Genomic DNA, 22,497 nt, shown 5'->3' with positions numbered 1-22,497 from the left:
TCAACAGAAGGAAATTATTGATTAGATCTGGGGAAAGGGAAGAGTTCATGCTGCCTGGGTTTGAGGTGCTTAGTAGGCTATCCGTAGAAGTGAGAAATGGCAGAAGAAAAACAGGTTTGGCCAGAAACCAATACAAGAAACCCAAGGGACACCCAGAGGGAGGCATCCTCCAGGCAGTTGGCTATAAGAGCATGGAGCTTGAAGGAGAGCCAGGCTGCTGAATGAGGTGGCAGAGACATCAGAGTCTAAGTCCCTCTGAACAGGACTGTGTCAGAGATACTGTGTCAGAGATATTTGGGGGAGGCCAGAGAGGTTGTGTTAGATCTCAAATGCCAGGCTGAGGCAGAAGGAGTTTGTTCTGTTGGCAGTGGTGAGCCACGGAAGGTTTTGGAGCCAAGGAGAGGACTGTCTGTTCTAAGAAGATTGGGCTCCTGTCCCACAGCACAGGCTTCTTCTCCAGGGAACCTGCCTGAGTAGCCAGCTCTGTGCAGGCCCTACTGTGAAGCTTCAACCAGCAACACTCTGTGGGGTGTGTGTGTGTGTGCTGGTGCAATTCTGGGAAAGGAGGCAGGAAGGATGTACGAGCAAGAGACTAGGGTCAAGCAGGTCTGCCCTAAGCAAATAAGGCAGAAGAGAATAAATCAGTGAAGCAGGCTCCAGCTCCTCCCTACCACCTGGTCCCTGGGAATTCATTCATTCTCTTAACCTCACTTACCACCCTCCCTCTTTTGCTCTATTCCTACCGGCTTACCTACACCCTAGGAGCATGTGTGTGACTTGCACACATACATATACACAGTCACTTGCAAATACACACACACCACCCCCCACTGGGCATCAGGCTGCTAAGTGGGGTGTGAAATACAATTTCCATGCGGTGCTGGCGTCTGCTCATTAAACACTTCCCTTTGCAGCTCCCTAGCGCCTCTTACAGCCTGGCCTTTGACACCCCCAGTCCCCTCCCCCCTTTAAAGGGACCACCTTTGCACAGAAGGGGAAGCGGTCTCAATATTATGGCTGGCTCTGACTTACGCCTCACAGGCTCTGTGGCACTCTCAGTCCAGTGAAAGTGCAAAAGAGCCAGCTCCCTGGACAGACCAAGACAGATTCAGCCTGCCCTTCTGAAGCTCCAATCCACCAGGCCTCAGGCTGGCTGGGGAATGACAACCCGTTCTCCACTTCCCTCCAGCCCCCAACAACCCTGGTGACAGCTGCAGTTACAGGCAACAGGCAATGGTACTGGGTTCTTGACCTCCCTCACTGGTCCTCTGCTTGTGACTGGGGGAGGGGACAGGATGGTGGTCCCAGCATCGGCCGTCTGGAGGGAGCTAGAGAATGGAAAACTCTGGGCACCCAGCCCCACCCCAGCTCTCTGGGACATGGTGTGGCCAGGCCTCCACATCTGGCAACAGAAACTTGAGTCTCAAGCGTGTCATCTTCATAAGACAACAGCTCTGTCTCCAAAACACTTTCCCATATGTTTGCTTCCAGCCCTGAGAAGATGGGTGGGGCAGGATAATTAACCCCGATTTGCAGCTGGAGAAACGCAAGTCAAATCTGGGACTGGGAGCAAAGTTCTGGGAGCAGAGTTAGTAGCAAAGGAAAGGTAGGAACAGAGGAGACACTTCCTAGAGAAAGGCCAAGCCTGGAAGAGGTGAGCAGGAGAGAGGGGCCTGCTCCTGTTCACCCGCCACAAGCAAGCAGGGAAAGGCCCCTGCAGAACCTTGGCACCCAAATTCCTAGGATGATGGTAATGATGAGGACATTAGCTAACATGTATCGAATACTTCATATGTGCAATGTTCTGATGTAAGGTCTTCACATATATTATCTCATTTATTTCTCACAAAAAAACCTATGCTATTATGACTCCTGTTTTACAAACAGGAAACTGGTTGATGGGCCCTGTTCTTTCCAGGCCATGTTTATTTATGTAAGGTAGTTGAACCCATAGCCACTGCCTTCTCCCCATAGTGGAGCTCCTGGAACCCAACCCAGGGAGGGACTGGGTACCTCCACTGCGAAGCCAGTAAATTAAGGCAATGCTTTGACTGGCACTATTGCTCCAGGATGGTCAAGAAAGGAATGAGAAAGGAATGAGAGACAGAGATGGATGGAAGGAGGGAGAAAGGACCAATCATGGGATTCTGGGAAATGGGCTCCCAGAACTTGCTTCTGAGCCTCAGATGGGTGCTTGGGGGAGTCCTGCTCTGCTTACAGCCCTAACTCAACACCCTAGCAGGGTCCCAGAGCTCACATTTTGGGATGTTTCAGGTCAAGTGGCAGAAGGATGACATGGACCAAAACCTTAACTTCTTCTCTGTGTCATCTGACGGCAGGATTGTGTCTTGGACTCTCGTGAAGGTGCCTGTTTCCCAGAGAGGGTCATGCTGGGATGATTAGGGAGGCGGGAAGCTAAATAGCAAAGGGCACTCCCCAGCCTTGCTCGTCTAACCCAACCCACGTGCCCTCCCCCCACATCCCTCTGTCTGTGGCTACAGAGCGAGCTGGTTCACGTAGATGTCATCAAGCTGAAGGTGGAAGGCAGCACCACGGAAGTTCCTGAGGGGTTGCAGCTGCACACAGTGGGTAGGAGCCCCAGTCCCCTCACCTCCAGGCCTGGCCAGGACATTCAGGCCCAGTGAGGGTCAGTGACAATGGTCCTTTCCCTGACTGAGTGCTCCCTCCCCAACCTGTGCCAGAGCCAACAGGAGGTAATAGGAAGGCCTGGCCCTGTCTGCTGAGCCCTTGGCTGTTTGTAGACCCTCCCTGTTTATGCAGTTCCCATCCCTGTGTTTGCAGACCCTGTTCCTGTTTATGCAGATCAGGTGCTGTTATGCAGATCCAGCCCTGTTTATGCAGATCAGGCCCCTGTTTACCCAGATCCTATCCCTATTTACTCAATTCCTACCCTGTTTATGCAGACTATATCCCTGTTGGCACAGACCATGTCCCTGTTTGCAGACCCTGTCCCTGTTTACCCTGACCCTGACCCTGTTTAACTCAATCCCTGCCTTGTTTACCCAGGCCCCCATTCCTGTCTGCAGAACCCCTGGCCGTTTGCAGAATCCTAACTGCCTGGGACAAGCAGGCCAGAGGGCTGGTTTCTATTTGCCTGGCCTGGTCCCAGCCCTTACAGGGGCCCAAGTTCAGTCTGTCCTGCGCTGAGTCCTGCCCTGAGAGTGCCTGGGCTGAGCTCCTCTGCTGTGTAGGGGAGGCGCTGGGAGCCTCCCTCTTGGAATTGGGCTAAGCCTGCCCCTCCCTCTTCTCCCAAGGTTGTGGCACTGCCTTTGACTTCCACAAAGAGATTGACTACATGTTCCTAGTGGGCACAGAGGAGGGAAAAATCTACAAGGTGAGGCTGCCCTGTGCTAGCTCCGTAGAGGGCCACTTAGGCCTGAGCACCTGGGGAGCTTAGAGTTCTCAACAGATCCTATTTTGATGGATTTTAGTTCCCATCAGTTCTAGAAGGACTCTTGAGGGAAGAGAATGTATTTCTTGACCTGCTTGGGTGACAAGAGTAAGGCCTAAATGCAGGAAAGGGGATGGAAAATCTAGAGGGTGACTTTAGCCCAGCCCAGCATCTTTTCCTCCGGGCCCTCCCTCCCTTCCTAGGAGTTGAGGTAGAAGGGGGAATTCTAGTCGGAGGAGTTAGAACATTTTGGGAAAACTTCCTGGAGGAGATTTGTACTTGAGCTGAGCTTTGAAGGCCAGAATTATCTCTGAATACTGGGTACATCCCAGCCAGCAGGATGGAACCTCACGGTCAGTTTCTACAAGGTCTCGGTGGTAGTAGATGAACGTCCTTCTGAACCTCCATCCATCCAGAAATAGCTCTGCTGCAAGCTTTTCTTAGGCTCAGAGACTCAGAATGTTAATTACAGGCAGCCTCTTGGGAGCCCCTGAGGCCCAGCCAGAGCTGGTCTGAATGCAAAAGAAGTCCCCACCCCCCTTCACCCCTCCCACTGGCAGCCCGAGAGAGGCCAGAGTAACGAGAGACTACTCAGTCCCGCTGTCTCCTGGAGGGAGGGAGAAAGGGGCACGCTGGTCAGGGCAAAAAACTGAATAGGATATCTGGAGATCCAAGTCAGCTTCTGGCTCTGCACCTGCTCTTGCCTGGACAAGGTGGGATGTTATCACTGTTGCAAGGATGATGTCTGGGCTGCAGGTGGACCCGGGGCTCTGTCTGTCCACAGGCCTTGGCCTGGATGAATGCCAGACCACACCTCACCCAGGGCCTGAGACCTGCTCTGCCCTCTCTTAAGGAGAGAAGGCTTTTTCTGCGTGGTCTGGAATCCTCTGGGGTCAGGGCACTACAGCCCTTTCCTTCATCCTGCAGGAAGGCTCCCCTGCCCATCCTGAACCCCCAGACCCTCAAGCCCTTCCTTTCCCCCAGGGTGTGCTGAGGGTGGGAAGGGCAGCCAGGAGCTTGGCCCCAGTTCAGCTGGGATGCAATGTGATGTAAGGACAGGAGAGGAGTCTAAGGCTCTGGTCCTCCAGGCCCCCAAGGAAGTGGTGGCTGCTGACCTTTCTCCCACTTCTGACCCCTGTTCCCTCCCACACCAGTGCTCTAAATCCTACTCCAGCCAATTCCTCGACACCTATGATGCCCACAACATGGCAGTGGACGCTGTGTCCTGGAACCCATACCACACCAAGGTCTTCATGTCCTGCAGCTCCGACTGGACAGTGAAGATCTGGGACCACACCATCAAGTGAGGGGCCTGTTCCTGGCCCTGTCCTGGGCCCTCCCCTGGGCTATGGTACTGTGAGCCCTCTGTGCCATGGGCTTTCCACCCTTCACCTCTGCAGGACCCCGATGTTCATCTATGACCTGAACTCAGCCGTGGGTGATGTGGCCTGGGCGCCATACTCTTCTACTGTGTTCGCAGCAGTCACCACAGATGGGAAGGTGAGTGCCAGTGTCCTGACCTCACTGAGTCCCTACTGGAGATCAGGTGTGGTATCTCAGGGGCTTCCTGATGGACAACCCACCCCATGCCTAGGTCAGGAAGGAGAAGGTGGGACATAAGGACTGTGTATTCTCAAAGGGCAAGCCGTCCAGGGTACAGCTGAAAGAGGAATCATTCATCCCATGAGGCCTCAGGGAGGGAACGGGGCTGTTCACCTTGGAGGAGAAAGCACTCTGGGGGATGAGATTCCATCAAGCAGTTATTTCCTCTGCTCTATGGTGGGGAGCTACAGGGTAGCAGGGCCCGGCTCCATCTAAGGAAAAATGTATGAGCCAGAGTTGATCAGTGACTGAATAGTGTCTATAAGGTAGTGAAGTCTCCACCCCCGGAAGTGTGCAAGCTGATTCTGAGGGAACGTCAGTGGGGTGGAATGGGAGGGGGCTATTCAACACTGAGAATTGGTGACAGCTCAGAAACAAACATCTTGTGAGCATATTCTTGGATGCCAACCCGTTTTCCCTATGGGCTTTGATATAAACTGAGAAGCACTGGCTGCCCCAAGGAAAGAATGCAGCGACGAAGGCACCATCCTCAAGTCCATCAGTCATCTCTTCCTGGAACAGATGACTACTAAGGGCCAACGACGGTGCCCAGCTCCAGGCTGGACTTAGATACTTGCTCTTGTGGAGCTTATGTTCTAGTGAAGGGAAAGATACAAAGAGCAACAACAAAATTCCCAGTGTTAAGTGCTAGGCAGAGAATTATTAATAAAAGACTGTAATACGTAAACATAAATGTTCATGGCAGCATTACTCATAACAGTAAGAGTGGCAACAGCCCAGTGTCCATCAGCTGCTGAATGGATAAACAAAATATAGCCTCTCCTTGGGGATTATGTCAGCAAGGACAAGGAATGACGTGCTGATACATGCTACAACATAGAGGAACCCTGACAACATGCTTAGTGTAAAAAGCCAGTCACAAAAGATCACATACTGTATAATTCCATTTATATAATACATCCAAAACAAGCAAATGTGTAGAGATGGAAAGTCAATTTGTGTGGCCTAGGGTGGTGAAAATGTTCTAAAATCGGTTGTAGCGAAGGTTGCATAACTGTGAATATACTAACACCAAGAATTTTATACTTTACATGAGTGAATTTTAAAGTTATGTGAATTATATCTCAATAAAGTTGTTATATTAAAAGAAGAAAGATAGGTTCATAGAGACCAGGCAACGAAAAAGAAAGAGAAAAAAGAAAAGGACTGGGTGGTCTCTTGGATACAGCGGTCAGGAAAGGCTTCTTTGAAGAGGTGACACTCCTGCTGCAAGTTCACTAGCAAGAAGGAGGCAGCCATGTGGAGATAGGGCAGGGGAGCAGCCCATGGTGAGGGAGCAGCTGGGACAGACGCCCTGAGGTGGGAACCAGCTTGGGGTTTAAGGAACAGGAAGGCAGGTGTGGCTAGGGTATAGTAAGCAAGGGGCGAGAACATGAGGTGAGAGTGGGGAGGTGGGCTAGAATGAGGGATCTGGATTTTATTTATAGTGCCAAGGGAGATTGTGGGAGGATTTTAAGTGTTTTAAAGGTAAGCCTGCCGCTGTATGGAGGATGGATTGTAGCAAGGCAAGAGTGGAAGTGGGGAGACCAGTTAAGAGGCTGCCACAGTTGTCCAGGCGAGAGTTGGTAGCGGTTTGGTCTGAGGGTGTGGTGAAGGTAGCATCCAACATTGATTGAGCACTGGTATGTCAAGCACTGCCTTTGCACTTTACATATATTAACTGGTGTAAGCCCTGGCTCTGCCACTTACTAGCAAGTTAGCCTCTAACTCCTCTGTTACAAAATGAAGATAGTGACAGAACTACCTTGTAGAGTGGTTGTGAAGAGCATAATGAGATGATGCAACCGTGTGATGTGCTTGCCCAGAGTCCAGTACATAGTAAGTGTTCAACAAATGGTAGCTGCTGTTTTCTTTTCTTTATTCTTTCTTTTTTTGAGACAAGATCTCACTGTTGCCCAGGCTAGAGTACAGTGGCTCCATCTTGGCTCACTGTAACCTCTGCCTCCCAGGTTCAAGTGATTCTCCCATCTCAGCCTCCCTAGTAGCTGGAACTACAGGCATGGGCCACCATGCTCAGCTAATTTTTTGTATTTCTGATAGAGACAGGGTTTCACCATATTGGCCAGCCTGGTCTTGAACTCCTGACCTCAGATAATCCACCCACCTTGGCCTCCCAAAGTGCTGGGATTACAGGCATCAGTGAGCCACCACTCCCAGCCTGTAGCTACTATTATTGTTAATTCTCCATAGATTTAAACTTTCTCCTAAATCTTTTTATTCTCACTCTTTCAACCATAGGAAAAACATAGAGACACAGAATTCCCCCTCCCTCCACCCCAGCTCCAGTGTGCTGTAGCCATTGACCTTCTACAGTCTTCCCCCAGAAAGTCCAGGGACTGATTCCTCTGAGGTGGAAGACAGGCCTCTTACCCCTGAGTGTGTTGACACCGACCTCTTCACAGGCCCACGTGTTTGACTTGGCCATCAACAAGTATGAGGCCATCTGCAACCAGCCTGTGGCGGCCAAAAAGAAGAACAAGATCACCCACGTGCAGTTCAATCCCATCCACCCCATCATCATTGTGGGCGATGACCGTGGGCATATCATCTGCCTCAAGCTCTCACCCAATTTGCGCAAGATGCCAAAGGTACAGACTCTGGGACTTTGGGCTGCTGCAAGAGATAAAGTCTCCAGGAGGGTGGGGATGACAGAAGGGAGGAGCCGGGGTGACCCCCCAGTTTCTGGCTTGGGAGACTCAGGGTAAGGATGGTGTCATTGCCTGAATGAGACTCACAGTAGAAGCAGGAGGTTTGTGAGAAAATAGCAGCTTGACATGCTGCATTTGAGTTACCTATGGGGCCCCAGGTGGAGACATCCAGTGAGCAGGTGGATCTGAAGCCTGCGGAGGCAAATGTGGAGGTATCGTTGATTTCTTCCCAGTGGAAATGCTGTGGGTAGGACAGGTCACCCAGGCAGGGGGCTTGGGGCTGAGCCACTGCCTCATTGGCTGGGCTTTCACAGGGCTTCAACCCCAGTGGTCCCTGAGCTGGGAGCTGTGGGTCCACACAGAAAGGAAGGAAATGAGCTGTGAGGAGGGTAGCTAGGTCAGCAGCTATGCAGCCTTCCTTCTGAGCTCTGGTTCCTGTTTCTAGGGTCTCCAGTGATGAGGAGACCCTGCCCAGAGCCTAAGGACCCCAAATACAGGTCTGGAGCCCAAAGCGATGACCTTAAAGTCTAGATCTGAGTCCAGATCCAGGCTTATGAACCCGGGCTTTGCAGCCCAGGCCTTAGAATCCTGAGCCCAAGAACCCAGAGCCGGGGCCGGGCGCGGTGGCTCACGCCTGTAATCCCAGCACTTTGGGAGGCCGAGGCAGGCGGATCACGAGGTCAGGAGATCAAGACTATCCTGGTGAACACGTTGAAACCCCGTCTCTACTAAAATTACAAAAAATTGACCGGGCGTGGTGGCGGGCGCCTGTAGTCACAGCTACTGGAGAGGCTGAGGCAGGAGAACAGCGTGAACCTGGGAGGCGGAGCTTGCATTGAGCCGAGATCGCGCCACTGCACTCCAGCCTGGGCGACAGAGCAAGACTCAGTCTCAAAAAAGAAACAAACAAAAGAACCCAGAGCCCGGTCCTGCCCATTTGTGTGCTAAGAGTAGAGATGGTTCTTTGCTTTTTGCCAGGTTCTGGGCCAGGATCAGGACTGGGCCAGCTTGCCCTGATGACCATCCCTCCTGGCAATTTGAGGCATTTACTGAAGTTTGAGGCAGTGGCAGGGGCCTGTGTCTTTCGACTACTGACTTCCCTGCACTGTGCTCCTACCAAGAAAGGGACTGCTGCGCCATCCCTCTGGTGCTGGCTTGGTCTGTTCCCCACCATGGCCAGGGAGGCAAGGGCTGGGAGTGTGGCCGGCCCTGTAATTGTAGCCAGCTGAGGGAGGGGGCGGACTTGGCTATAAATACTTAGAAGGCTGCTAAGCGCCTGCAGCTGTGGCCCAGAGGCTGCGGTGGGCTTGAGGGGAGGGAGGGAGTCAGGCGTGGTCTGAATCTCTTTGCTGAGCCCAGCTAGTTGGCCTCAAGGAAGAGGAAGGAGGCAGCATAATTTGTGGAATAGATAAAATGTGTTCTTAATTTTCTGCGGAGAGAGACCCAGGTTGAAGCTGGCGGAGTTGGACAACCCTCCAGGAGGGATGATGGTCATTCTTAGGGGGAGGAGTACAACCATGACACCATGAGGGTGGTAGACACGGGTGGGAGCCTGCCCTGCCCACTCTGATCAGGGAGGTAAGGATCTCCCACAGTTTCAGCTCCCCTCAGAGAGGGGTCAGTCATGGCTGGGAGAGCTGGGTTCTGTGTATCTGGGGGCCTACGTCTCTGAGGACCTGAGCAGGGATGGGTGGGGGTTGGTGGGTACTTGAATGGATTAGAAGTTCCCGTGAAATTGCCATCTGACCCTATCAGTCAAGTGATTCATGCAAAACGAAATCCTCTGGGCATCCCTACTGCCCTTCCTCTGTGAGCTGCAGACTCCCTGCCCTTTCCAAAGGGCTTCCCCACAAAGGTCTGGACCTCCCTGCCCAGGGAGTTCCCATGATGGGTGTCAAGAGCCCAAAGTGTCCAAGGCCAAAGACTGTCTTCAGTTTCGATGGGAAACTGAGGCTCAGAAAGGCAAAGGCCTTGCCCAAAGTCATATAGGGAGTTAACGACAGAGCTGCAACTAAAACCAGGTCCCCTAACTCCCGGGGGATGGGGTGAAGCCAAGAAGAGGACCCAAGTTTTTTTTTTTTTTTTTTTTTGAGACGGAGTCTCGCTCTGTCGCCCAGGCTGGAGTGCAGTGGCCGGACCTCAGCTCACTGCAAGCTCCAACTCCTGGGTTTACGCCATTCTCCTGCCTCAGCCTCCCGAGTGGCTGGGACTACAGGTGCCTGCCACCTCGCCCAGCTAGTTTTTTGTATTTTTTTAGTAGAGACGGGGGTTTCACCGTGTTAGCCAGGATGGTCTCGATCTCCTGACCTTGTGATCCGCCCGTCTCGGCCTCCCAAAGTGCTGGGATTACAGGCTTGAGCCACCGCGCCCGGCCGAGAACCCAAGTTTAATTTAGGAAGGAGAGGGAAGAGAGAGAAAAAGAGCTTTTTGTCCTCTGCCTGGAGAGGGTAGAGGTGAGCTAGGTAGTGGCAAAAAGGCACTGAGCTGCAAGGGGATAGGGGAGAAAATTTGGGAGCAGGTACGGGGTCACACCAGGGGGAAATCTGAGCTCCACATGGTGTCAGCAGCCAAAAAGGAGCCAGGGAGGGGCCTATTGGCCCTGCACTCACCCCTGCCCCATCCCCTTTACAGCCCTGGCCAGACCAAGGCAAGGCTAGGGTAGATGTCAGTGAGCAGTGGGCACAGATGGCTGAGAGGATGGAGGCCCAGAAGCAGAGCGAAGGCAGGAAATGGGGAAATGGCAATGCCCAGCCTGCCCCAGCGTAGTCCTAACCCTCCAGCCTGGACAGTAGGGAGGGTGGGACTGGTGCTGGTCTGCCAAGGAGTTCTCGGGACCTGTGGGTGGCACTCCAGTGTCCAACAAATAATGGAAGGATTAGAGTGCTTTGCAGGCAGGGTGATGGGTCATAAACTCAGCATCTGGTCTAAAGGACAGCCTCAGCCAACAACACCTGGAGTCACATGGACTATTCCCTCTGCCCTTATGGGTCTCTTGACACTCTTCCCAACCCTGGGTATGTCTGACACAGCAGGTCTCGCCCCAAATGGCACCCACTGCCAACCTGACCTGAAGGCATCAGGTGAGAGGACTAGGTGAGGGCCCCTGAGGCTCTGTCCACAGCCCCTCCCTCCCCAAACACATACCCATTAGCTCGACAGGACTGGGCCAGGGACCTTCCCATGGTAAGGATGGTGCCGGCAGTCAGCCCCCCGCCTTCACAGAGCTGGATCTCCCTGGCCTGGAAGGCTGTTCCCCTGAGGTTCAGGGAATGGATGCCTTTTCCCACTCCCACAAGCATCGAGACCCCATGTCCAAGCCAGAGCTGGACTCCTTTTTGCAGGCTGTCAGCTGAGCCCCTGTGTCACCTAACCTGAGTCGGGGAATGATCATGTCAGGGAGAGGGGAGGCAGGGATCCAGAATTTATTGGGCAGGGGAGGGGTAGGGCAGAGATGGACAGGCCGGGCAGAGGAGGTGGCGCTGCGACCCCGAGACGGGGGACCCACCATTCCTCCCCCATGCATACTTTCCCTCTCCCCAGGAAAAGAAGGGGCAGGAGGTGCAGAAGGGTCCAGCTGTGGAGATTGCGAAACTGGACAAACTGCTGAACCTGGTGAGGGAAGTGAAAATCAAGACCTGAGGGCCCAGCCTCAGCCTCTGTCCCATCGCTTGAATCCAGTACTCCTAGGGCTTAACCCTGGTACCCAGTCCAGCCTTAGCACCCAGCATGTGACCCCACTCCTGATCAGGTCCCAGCATCTTCCCTTCTTATTCTGCTCCTTAAGGTCCCAGCACCTTACTCCAGGATTTGGTCTTCAACCACCATTACCCCTCTAACTTTGCACAAATAAACCTGTCTAGAAACCCACCCCACAGCTTTAATTTTGCTACCATGGGGCCCTCAGGAAGAGAAGAAAATCTCAGGGTAGAGCCATAGTTCCATTTATTATCCAGCAAACAGTGGGAGGACCAGGGGAGGGGCCCAGCCTGGACACCCTCCTATTATTGCCATGGGTTCCAGTTTGCTTCCCCAACCTACAGGGCCTAGAGGTGCTCAGCCTAGGGAAAGAGTGGACCCAGCCCCCGACCCTTGGCCCTTGGAATGGAGCATAGTCCAGATGGCCCTGGCTCTAGCACCAACTCATAAGCCTCCACCCCAGGCCCATCTCCTTAGGGCCACTGAGCTCCTACTGGAGCCAGGCTTGCTAGACTTTGGGCCACTGGGTCCAGCTCCAAGCAGGCAGACTCTTGAGTTCTGGACCCCAGGCTGGCTGAACTCTGGGATCCTAATTCCAGGCTCTAGGTGAGGTGGACTTAGGTCCTAGGCTCCAGGATAGGCCAGGGGCCTTCAGGGCTGCAGCAGGTAGCTGCCTTCATGGCTGGGCTTCTGGGGTGGTGGGGCCTTCTCAGGACAGGGGCCAGGGCTGGAGTTGGGACTGGATTCAGAGAGAGAGTCAACGTCAGCAGAGCGAGAATGGCAGGCCCAGCAGAGGATGACCCAGAGCAGCAGCAGCAAGAAGCCTACGAGACCGTTGCAGACGATGGCGATGAGGGCCCCCTGGGAGATGGCTGCCCCCATGACGGGCAGCACCCTCAGACCAGCACAGACAGTGGAGCTGCCTCGATGGCGAGGCCCATGCCGAGGCAGGACTCTGGTATGGCCGGCCTTCTGAGGAGGCTGTGCTGTCTGCACGTTCAGTGATTCCTGGGCAGTGGAGATGTCTACCTGCAGTCCTGAGCCTGTTGGGGGTACAGAGTAAAGGAGAGGGTGGTGAGGAGGGAGAGTGGGGTGAGGCCTAGGAGGAGAGAGGTAGGGAAGACAGCCTCCCTCCCACATTTCTGGCCTCCCTGGTGAAAGACTTTGGGTCCCAACAGGCTTAAATACCCCACAGAGCCAGCACCCCCATCCGCAGGCCTGGTTCTGGGCACCTGAATGAGTGTGTAGCCAGCGTGAGGAAGCTGAAGTAGGCAGCCGTCATCTCATTCTCCTTAGACCTGGTGGGCATGCTGCCCTGGCCCTACCCACCAAGCTTGCAGCCCTCAAAAGCCGTCTTTTGGTGGGTGGGATCCAGGCAGCCCCCCGCCCAAGAGGATGGGGGTTGTAAGCAGCTCTGGTGTGGCCTGGGCGCCTCCTCTCTTCCAGGACTCCAGCCAGCCCGACCAGGAGACCTCCAGAGGCGCCAGCTTGCACAGAGGGAACTTTGTGGAGGCCCTGGCAGGCATGTGCAGGCTCTGTGCGTCCAGGACTGTGTGCCTCTGTGTGGGGCTCTCTCTGGGTCAGGTGTGTGTGTCTGATGTCTCACTGTCCCTCCGTTGGATGTGTGCCTGTGCCTCTGCACACCCACCTCTGTGTGTGTGTGGCTGCCTCTCCGTGTGTCCCCATCTCTGAGTGTGTCTCCTCTGTCTCGTTTCTCTACCAGTGTGTCTCTGTGTATCTCTGCATCAGTCTCTGTGTCTCTCCGTCTCTCTCTTCCAGGCTGTATCCCCCTCTGTTCCCATGGACGTATCCCTCTCCCCTTCTCCGTGGGGTCTTTTTGGTGATTCCCGTGTCTCTGTCTTTGTGTTCGTCTCTCTCCGCGGCAGTGTGTCTCTGTCTCTTTATCTCCATCTTCGGGTCGCATGTTCTTGGCCCCCGTGCCCGTGGCGGGAGGCCCTTCTTACCTGAGTTGAGCCTGGTGCGCGCCCGCGGGAGGGTCCGGGGCAGCGGGATGCTCGGCGCCGACTAAGGCTCGGGAGCCTGCGGGCGGGGGGCGGCGGGAGGTGGGAGACCAGCAAAGGCGACGTCCGCTCCCCCGGCCCTCCCCCTCGGCCGCGCAGCCTCCGCCGGCCGCTCCCGCCGCGGCGCGACCGGGGCGGCCTCTGCCGCGGGCGGTCTGCGGCGAGCGGGCACCTCCTCCCCTTGGGGCCGCACCTCCTCCGCGGCCGCGGCTGCTCGCTCGCTCGGCAGCGCTCGGGCGGCGGCGGCGGGAGCTGCGCGGGGTTCGGCTGAGCTCGGCTGCGTTCGGCTGGGCTCGGCTGAGCTCGGCTACGTTCGGCTAGGCTCGGCCGGGCTCGGCCGCCAGCAAAAACAGCGAAGAGCCCCGCCTCCTTGAAGGCCGGCGGCCTGCGGCCCGGGGGCGGAGCCATCCCCGAGCCGCTGCCGCCACTCAATTGGCGGGCCGAGCCCCGGTTCCCGCACCATTGGTGGTGCGCTGGGGTGGAGACCAGCCCGCCTCTCGGGCTGGCGCCGGGCGGGAGGAGGGCCGAAGGAGTAGCTGGCCCTGGATCTTTCCCGGGAGAGGGGATGGGGTGGGGAGGGGGCGAGGCCTAACCTCTGGTAGAGATTTCTTGCACCTTCTACACCTGGAAGGGTTGTACACCCCACATCCGAGAAAGGCCAAGGCCTCTGCATTTCCACATCTGAGGAAACCATCTCTCTGTATCTGGGAGAGGTCTCTAAGCCCGTCATCGGAGGAAGGCCCCGCGTCCCCACACCTGGCAGGAGACTGAACCTCCTCACCTAGGGAACCGCCTATAGTGCAGTCTCGCACTTCCCTCTGCCACCTGGGTGTGGACTCTGCATTCCTACTTTAGAGGGCTCCACGTTCCCTGGCCCTAAGAAGTGTGAAAATCTCTGGCAACACAGGTTCTTTGGACACATTTACTGAGTTCCTACCCAGTGTTGGTCGCAGGCTTGCTGCCAGGCTGTTGGGGAGCCTGGGACAGAAATGGAGTGTCCTGAGCGATGGTTACGCCCTGGCTGGAATAGGTGCAGGCATGGTGGAAGTCCTGCCTCGCCATCCTAAAAGTTCCCCTAAGAAGAAGATAGCTTGGACAGGAGCAATGAGGTAGACCTTGTCCTCCCCGACCGTCACAGGCCAGTGATTGTCACCTATTCTGATCCAGGCCTTCTTCTCATCCCGCTCTACATGCTCTCCTTGGAGGATCACATCCCTGAAGCTATATCATGAAGTCTCCCAGTGCTCCCAAGTCTAGCCTTAACTTCTCTCTGGAATCCTAGACTCATTTAATTAAGTGCCTACGGTAATCGGGACGGTATTGATTCCTAGTTCACTTACTAACTTTGTGATCTTGAGCAAGTTAATCTCTGTTAGCCTCAGCTTCCTCATCTGTAAAATGGTTGTAATAATAGCTACCTCTCAGGGTTGTTGTTCATTAACTTATGCCTGATCGACCACATCTCAGCTAATGCCAGCTGATACAACCCCCAGGACCATGTGACTAAGAGGCCCCTTCCCCCAATCCAATGCCATGAAATTCACATAAGACCCCTATAAATCCAGAATGCTATCTTGAAAAGAAAGGAAGACTGAGTCATCCAAAGCTACCGAAGTACTTAGAGACTGTCTAAAATAAATTATTGGATCCTATAGAGTTTACCAGAGTGGATTACTTTTAGCTCCCCCCCACTGCCCATTACCCAGCAGGCTGAGGGCATTGTGAGAAAGATCAGACTAGTTACAGGAAACAGAGGAGACTTAAATCATTGCACATCTGAGTGTAATGTGAGCGAATTTTGTGACCCAGCTGCAGGAGTTCAGATTTTATCCTGAACACAGTGGGGAGCCACTGAAGAATTTTTGAGCAGAAGAGTAATGTGATCATATCCAGAAATTAGTAGGATGATTTGGGCTATGGTGTGGAATGGGGGCTTGAAAGCATTTGAGAGTGAAGGCAAGGATTAATGATGAGGGACTGAAATGATGGAGGGGAAAAGCTGTGGAGAGAAAAGCAGAGCATTGAGGATATTTGGGAGCTGCTGTTGGTGGGACTTAGAGTCCTAGAGGATAGGCGAGGTAAGCAGGAAGGAAAAGTCTGGGATAACTCCCAGGTTACTGACTAGGAATACTGTGATGCCATTTACTGAATACACAGGTTCAGGAGAGAGGTCCAGGCTAAAGATAATATTTTGTGAGTTATCAGCAAAAGAGTGGTAGTTAAATGAGAAATATAGATGAGTTCACCCAGGGAGAGTGAGAATTAGTTTAACCAAAAAGATAAATTTATAATCAGATACTGAAACCTAAGGGCAAGGATGACTCAGGAACAACTGAAACTGAGAGATCAAAAGTCACCCAGAAGAGTTCTCTTTCCACCTCTCAACTCTGTTACTTTCTGCCTGCCTCCATTTCCCTTCCCTGCCCCAAGTCCCTGTCCTCCCCATCCCCAGACTGACTTCCAATATTCTTCTAGTCCACATGGTAAAAAATGGGACTTCAGACAATTCTAAAATTTTAAAGTTTGTTGTGTAGGCATCCAAAGAGACTGGCTGCTGCTGCTTCCAGCTCCTCCTCGTCCCCTCCCTCCCTTCCTTCCTTCTTCTTTTTTTTTTTTTTTTTGTTTGCAAATTTTTCAGGAAATATTTCGATTCAACTTAGATGCTTACCTCTGGACTAATCAATGGTACTCAAGGGATGAAGATCAACAATCAAATTGATTAACATGATAACCCTATGGGTAGTGAGGAGGTGGAGGTGGTGGTTTCCAGGGGAAGGAGCATCATAAAGAAGCAAAATGGCAGGTGTCCATACAGTCCACCCTTTGTTTGCCCAACACATACACATTATTTCCTATTACATGATTCCAAAAAGGCCCTCATCTACATAATCCAATCATCCTATGATACAAATGCCAATAAATTCGCCTCTTTACAATGGAGAACAATTCAGTGACACACCCAGCTGCTGCTTCTGGAGATCATAGCATAGGTTCACTGTTCTTCAGATACAGGTTCTCTGGGTAATGTCCCTTCATGCTCTAGTGAGGTCTCCATGAGGTATGAAATGTGGCTTCTAATAATCCCACTACCTTTTAACTTCCTTTGAACTATCTTTAAACTACTCCCCCTATGAAAAAGTCCTGATATGTAGAGATAGAAGAAATAGAGAATAAAATGGGGTGAAAAGGAAGCACTGTACATTGGTCACTAATCCAGAACATCATTTTTTTGGCCATGAATAATAATGTAGATTTTTTTGGCCATGAATAATAATGAAATGATGGGACTAGCAAATCTCATGGCATCTGCTGACTTGCTCTTTTGGCTGTGGAGTTCCTCGGTCAGCCAATCTGGCTGCGTTAATTTTTGCCCACAAGGTAGAGATCCTTTATCCAGTGTTTTGAGAAGGCCATTATGGAGGATTTCTCTGTGCAGCACTGTACTGATTAGCACTACACCTTCTGGTGGTGTTTTACAGATTATCCTGGGATTGAACAATCACAGAGCTCTACACTTAGGAGGATTGGATAAGGGCTTTTCCCTCAACAGGTTATGCAATTCTTTTAAAACCATAATCAGCTGCCTATCAATTTCATTTGGAGATATTCCATATGCTAATAACATGTTGGATTGGTTCTAAGGTGCACTTTTTTCCCTCCAGTTTAAACAACTATGTAATCAGAATGTGTCTTACAATTAATAGCGTGTAATCATTTTTTAGCCTCTTCTTTTTTTTTTTTTTCTTTTATTTATTTATTTTTTTGAGACAGAGTCTCACTCTGTCACCCAGGCTGGAGTGCAGTGGCACAATCTCGGTTCATCACAACCTCTGCCTCCCGTGTTCAAGCGATTCTCCTGCCTCAGCCTCCCAAGTAGCTGGGACTACAGGCGTGTGCCACCATGCCTGGCTAATTTTTGTATTTTTTAGTAGAGGCAGGGTTTCACCATGCTAGCCAGGCTGGTTTGGAATTCCTGATCCACCTGCCTCAGCCTCCACAGTGCTAGTATTAAAAAGGCAAGACCCACTGCACTGGGCCCTCTTTTTTCTTAGTCATTTATACAATAACTTGCCTCTCATAATCAATGGAATATGAGATTATTAAATATAGTAATTTTATCAGTCAGGGTTCTTTTTCACAAATAATAGAATCCATTCCGGATAAAGCAGAAAAATGATTTGTTAGAAAAGATTATTTAGCTCAAAACTGTTAGGAGGGCTGGGGAAATGGACTTGAGGCTAAGATCCTAGGAACAGCACCCAAATCATACCACACACCTGATGGGGAAACCACAGCCATTGCCACTCCGAATACTAAGTACCAAAGTTCAATTTGACTGCCAATTTTACAAGCTCTATGACCCTTCTGTGATAGGAACTCAATATTGCAACTACTGGGAAACCACTGCTGTTGCCGCTGCCACCCCCAAAAGCTGGACACTTGTGTTACTACTGGCAACAGCAGAAATCGAAGCTCTGTGTCTAACCTGCTTCCTACCTATATCAATCAGGATTAGCTAGGTAACACAGCAGTTACAAACAACCTTCAAATCTTACTGACTTAAAACAAGAAAAAATGTATTTCTTCTTCATGCCATAGTTCCAGCATGGGGCAGGGTGGGAGGTTGGGTGGGGAAGTCTTGCTCATTGCAGCCACTCAAACATCCAGGCTTCTGGAGTCTCCACCATCTTGTGATGATACTGCCTTCTTGACCTTCTTGACATGAGCTTTCAGGGTTTGCCGTGGCAGGAGAAAAAAGTGAGAAGAAGCATACGCTGGCTTCTGCTCACATTGCATTGATCAAAACAAATCTCGTAGCCATACCTGACATCAAGGGACAGGGGAAGTACAGTCTTCCTGGTACTCAGAAGGAGAGGAAACCCAGAAATACTGGTGAACTTTAACTCATTTTTCTCACTTCCAAATGGAAGTCTCACGTGGGTGAAGTACCATCCCTGTAAACAAGGGTATGCTGTGAATTTCAGTTCTGACTTCTATACTGAGTAGGCTGGATTTTGAAATGGGAATTTTCTCATATTAAAAAAAAAAAAAAACTGTATGAAAGGTGAAGGACATCCATGAATACATTTCTACTACCATAATCAATACCAGAATTTTACAGAATCATGCTTCTAGAATCTCTAGGTTTACCAAGATGATTCAGGGCCTGAGCACACTTTTGGAGCAATTTCTCTTTTTTAGCTCCATGTCGGGGTCTTTTTCAGTCCCTCTGACTATGGCTTGTGGCTTCATAGGAAATCATAGCCTGGACTAGAAGGGCTGGGATCCTTTCTTCTTCCACCTGCCCTGGAATAGATGCCCTTGCTTTGCCCATTCCAGTCAATGCACTTTACAATGGGAGACACCATCACATTTGCCTGGCAACAGGGGGACAAGAAGGGCTTTCCAATGCCAAATCTTCCAGTGTAAGTCCTGATTGCTAGACTCTCACAGTTTCCTAATCAGGGTATTAACATTAGAGAGCAGCAAATAACCCAGCTCCTGAAATTCAGCAAGGCACATATTATCTTACTCCTAGTAATCTGAGGTCAAGGCTGAAACAAATTTCCTTATCCAAGTGAAATGCTTACTCTCTTGTCCCCTAACTGCTCACAGACCATCCATTTTGAATAACTCATTTTTGTTGTCTTGACTTTTTATTACCGTATTTTCTCTTCATTTTTGTTTGTTTGGTTGTTTTTGTTTTTGTTTTTGTTTTTGTTTTTGTTTTTGTTTTGAGACAGTCTCACTTTGTCACCCAGGCTGGAGTGCAGTGGGGCGATCTCGGCTCGCTGCAACCTCTGCCTCCCGGGTTCAAGTGATTCTCCTGCCTCAGCCCTCCCAAGTAGCTGGGATTACAGGTGCCCATCACCATGCCAGGCTAATTTTTAAATTTTTAGCAGAGACGGGGTTTCGACATACTGGCCAGGTTGGTCTGGAACTCCTGACCTCAAGTCATCCACCTGTCTTGGTCTCCCAAAGTGCTGGAATAGAAGGTGTGAGCCACTGCACCCAGCCTATTACCATATTTTCAAGTGCTTCAGCTTCAGTTGGCATATGAGCTAAGACACAAGAGACAACAGGTACTAGTTCAACTAACTGCTTTGCTACGACAGAAAAAGGACTTCCAGGTTCCCAGGCTGGTTTTAGGAGATTCCTACTGCCTCTCTACACATCTCAACTTAGTTCCTCACTTTGTTCTGTCGTTTAGAATACTTTGGTCCTGATACCTGATTTCTGTGTTGTTACAAGTCAAAGAAACCTAACTTGAACTAGTTTAGGCAAAGGGGGGATTTATTTTCAGAAAACTATAGTATTTCATAGAGTCCTAGTGCAAGAATGTGGCTGGAACTTGGGAACAACTGGATCTGGCAATCTGAATGTCATCAGGACTCTGTACTCTCATCTACGTGCCTTTCTGCTTGCTTCCTCTCTCTCCCTCTCTCTCTGTCCTTCCCTCTCTTCCTCTCGATCTCTCCCTCCTTCCCTCTCTTCCTTCCTCCTTCAACCTCCGTCTCTAGTCTATATAATAATAAACCCAGCTCCTAACAATTATCAAACTTTGCAGCTTATAACCCAGGTACCCAAGAAGATGTTGGCTCTTTTTCAGTTCCAGCTCCAGCTTATCCTTCTCAGTTTCAGTTCCATAATTCCTCAGGACTTGCTCTCATCAGCCCGGCTTTGGACAGATGCCATTCCCTGCACCAGTCATCTGTTGGGGAGGTCATAAGACTGTGGCTTCCATGATAACCACCAGAGTGGTTCCCACCAGAAGGGGATGCCTTCCAGCTATAACATAAAGGAGTCCACCATGCTAACTTTTATGGATGCAGGGGAAAAGATAAATCTGCAAAGTAGATAAGGAAGGATATGTCAGAGATGCAGAAGAAAAACTGGGGGAGACCAATAATTTTAGGGAAGCCAAGAAAGGACAGAGGTTCAAGAAGGAAGAAAGGGGTCACTACTCCAAAATTTCAAAGACAGGTGCGGTTATTGTAGAAAAGCAACCGTGGGACTTAAGAATAAGGAGGTTCTTGATTATCCTGACAAGGAGTAGTTCCAGTGGGCAGTAGGAAATGGAAATGGGGTATGTAGTGAAAGCCAGAGTTTAGTGGTTTCCAGAGTGAGTAAGAAGTAGATATAGGCTGGGAGCGGTGGCTCATGCCTGTAATCCCAGCACTTTGGAAGGCTGAGGTTGGAGGATCACTTGAGGCTAGGAGTTTGATACCAGCCTGGGTAACATAGCAAGAACCTGACTGCAAAAAAAAAAAAAAAAAAAATTAGCCAGGTGTGATGGTGCACACCTGTAATCCCAGCTACCCAGAAAGCTGATGAGGGAGGATTGCCTGAGCACCTGAGCCTAGGAGTTGGTGACTGCAGTGAGCCATGATCATGCCACTGAACTCCAGCCTGGGTGACAAAGTGAGACTCTGTCTAAAAAAAAAAAAGAAAAAGAAAAAAAAGAAAGAAAGTAAATACAACATAGACGATTCTTTCAAGAGGATTGACTGTGAAAATTAGGAGGAAGGAGAATAGATCAGAAGACATGGAGTCAGAGGAAGTTTTTTTTATTTTAAATAGTTTCTTACATGTTTCTGACATGGAATGTTTAAATACTGGTGGGATGGAATCATGAGAAAAGATGTAATTGATAGATAGCTATTTTTGTTAGTACTGCCCATCTCCCCTGGGCTGGAAGGGCCAGGAACAGGAGATAAGGCCCTGGCTAAAGGTGTGAATCATTTCAACTTTTTTCCCAAGCCACAATGGAAAGTAGGGCAAAGAGAAGAGGTGCCTGTCCTCAGCACTGGATAAGCCAGGTTGGGGCCGGGGGCACACCCAGGGGCCTGGGATTGTGGGGAGAACAAATGATCCCAAGGCTTGAGCCAGTCCTCAGCGGTGGGGGAAGGGTGTTCACAGAGCAGTTACATCCAGTGACAGGCAAACTTGCCACAGGCGCCGACTTCCCCATCTCAAAACCCTGCCTGTCGCTTCTCTGCCCACCTACTCACTCCGCAGTGTCACTGCCTAGCTGCCACCTGTTGTCTCAGCTCCACTTCCCCACCTCACATCACTCCCCAGCTGCTGCCCCTGCGGTCTGCTCTCACCATCGCTGAAGCTGGTCCACCAAGGCCACTTTCACCTCCTTGTCACTTCCAGTGAATACCTTTTAGTCCTGATATGTGTTGACTACTTGGCAGCCTTGAAGCTGTTGGCCCTGTTTTGAAACTCTGTCTTCCCGTGTCCTCCATGAAGCTGCTCTCTCTGGGAACATTTATTCCTTCTCCTAAAACAACAACTCATTATTAAGCACCTAATCTCTGTCGGGGCTTTACTAAATTCATTATAGATAATCCTCACCTGGATGCAAGATGGGTCCATGAGACAGATGAGAAAACCGAGGCTCAAGGTGGTCAAGGGGTTTTTCTGAGGCCCCACGGCAGCAGGTGATAGAGCCGGGATTAGAACTGAAATTTGCTTCGCTGACCTCAACTCCAGCTTGTTGTCTCCCTCACCTCTCGGGCCACTCCTCATCTTCTTTGGTGGGCTGCGCTCTCAGCCCCCACCCTCTTCTCCTCACAACTCAAGTGAGCACCTCTGTGTCTGTGGCTTCTGTGACCATTTTTCTTTTCTTTTCTTTTTTTTTTTTTTGAGATGGAGTCTTGCTCTCTTGCCCAGGCTGGAGTGCAGTGGCACGATCTGGGCTCAACCTCCACCTTGGCAGCAACCTCTGCCTCCCAGGTTCAAGCAGTTCTCATGCCTCAGCCTCCCTAGTAGCTGGGATTACAGGCGTGCGCTACCACGCCTGGCTAATTTTTGTATTTTTAGTAGAGTCAGCGTTTTACCATGTTGGCCAGGCTGGTCTCAAGCTTCTGACCTCAAGTTATCAGCCTGCCGTGGCCGCCCAAAGTGCTGGGACTACAGGCGTGAGCCACTGCGCCCAGCCAGTGCCCATTTTTGTGCTGATGATGCTTTAATACCCACACCTCACTCCCAAGTCCTAGTCTGGTATGCATTGTTGTTGTGGCTGCTGCTATTGTCATTAAGAACTAAGATTTATGGAGTGTTTATAACATGGCAGGTACCATACCAGTTT

General features: G+C 51.2%; 2 protein-coding genes across 2 annotated transcripts in view; one reads left to right on the top strand and one right to left on the bottom strand.

Moving 5' to 3' along the window:
* DNAI1 (dynein axonemal intermediate chain 1) overlaps positions 1-11,551 on the top strand; it is a 64,919-nt gene extending 53,368 nt beyond the window's left edge. The window contains exons 15-21 of the mRNA XM_023203362.1: positions 2,275-2,364; positions 2,502-2,589; positions 3,276-3,355; positions 4,567-4,715; positions 4,813-4,912; positions 7,438-7,623; positions 11,224-11,551. Of these exons, the coding sequence (XP_023059130.1) occupies positions 2,275-2,364; positions 2,502-2,589; positions 3,276-3,355; positions 4,567-4,715; positions 4,813-4,912; positions 7,438-7,623; positions 11,224-11,322 (792 nt within the window). The 3' untranslated portion in view covers positions 11,323-11,551. The remainder of the gene's footprint in view (positions 1-2,274; positions 2,365-2,501; positions 2,590-3,275; positions 3,356-4,566; positions 4,716-4,812; positions 4,913-7,437; positions 7,624-11,223) is intronic.
* A 56-nt stretch (positions 11,552-11,607) lies between these two features.
* Positions 11,608-13,634, bottom strand: ENHO (energy homeostasis associated). Its single transcript, XM_023201631.3, has 2 exons — positions 13,344-13,634; positions 11,608-12,422 (listed from the first exon to the last, which is right to left on the bottom strand). The coding sequence occupies exon 2, from the start codon at positions 12,259-12,261 to the stop codon at positions 12,031-12,033; it is 231 nt and encodes a 76-aa protein (XP_023057399.1). The 5' UTR covers positions 12,262-12,422; positions 13,344-13,634; the 3' UTR covers positions 11,608-12,030.
* Positions 13,635-22,497: the final 8,863 nt, after the last annotated feature.

Source organism: Piliocolobus tephrosceles, chromosome 14, assembly GCF_002776525.5.
Source record: "Piliocolobus tephrosceles isolate RC106 chromosome 14, ASM277652v3, whole genome shotgun sequence".
NCBI classification, from domain to species: Eukaryota; Metazoa; Chordata; class Mammalia; order Primates; family Cercopithecidae; genus Piliocolobus; species Piliocolobus tephrosceles.
This window is presented reverse-complemented; position numbering and strand designations above follow the sequence as displayed.

Bases quoted from the DNA above. Each gene is read 5' to 3' on its own strand.
- ENHO (XM_023201631.3), bottom strand. From the start codon at position 12,261: ATGGGGGCAGCCATCTCCCAGGGGGCCCTCATCGCCATCGTCTGCAAC.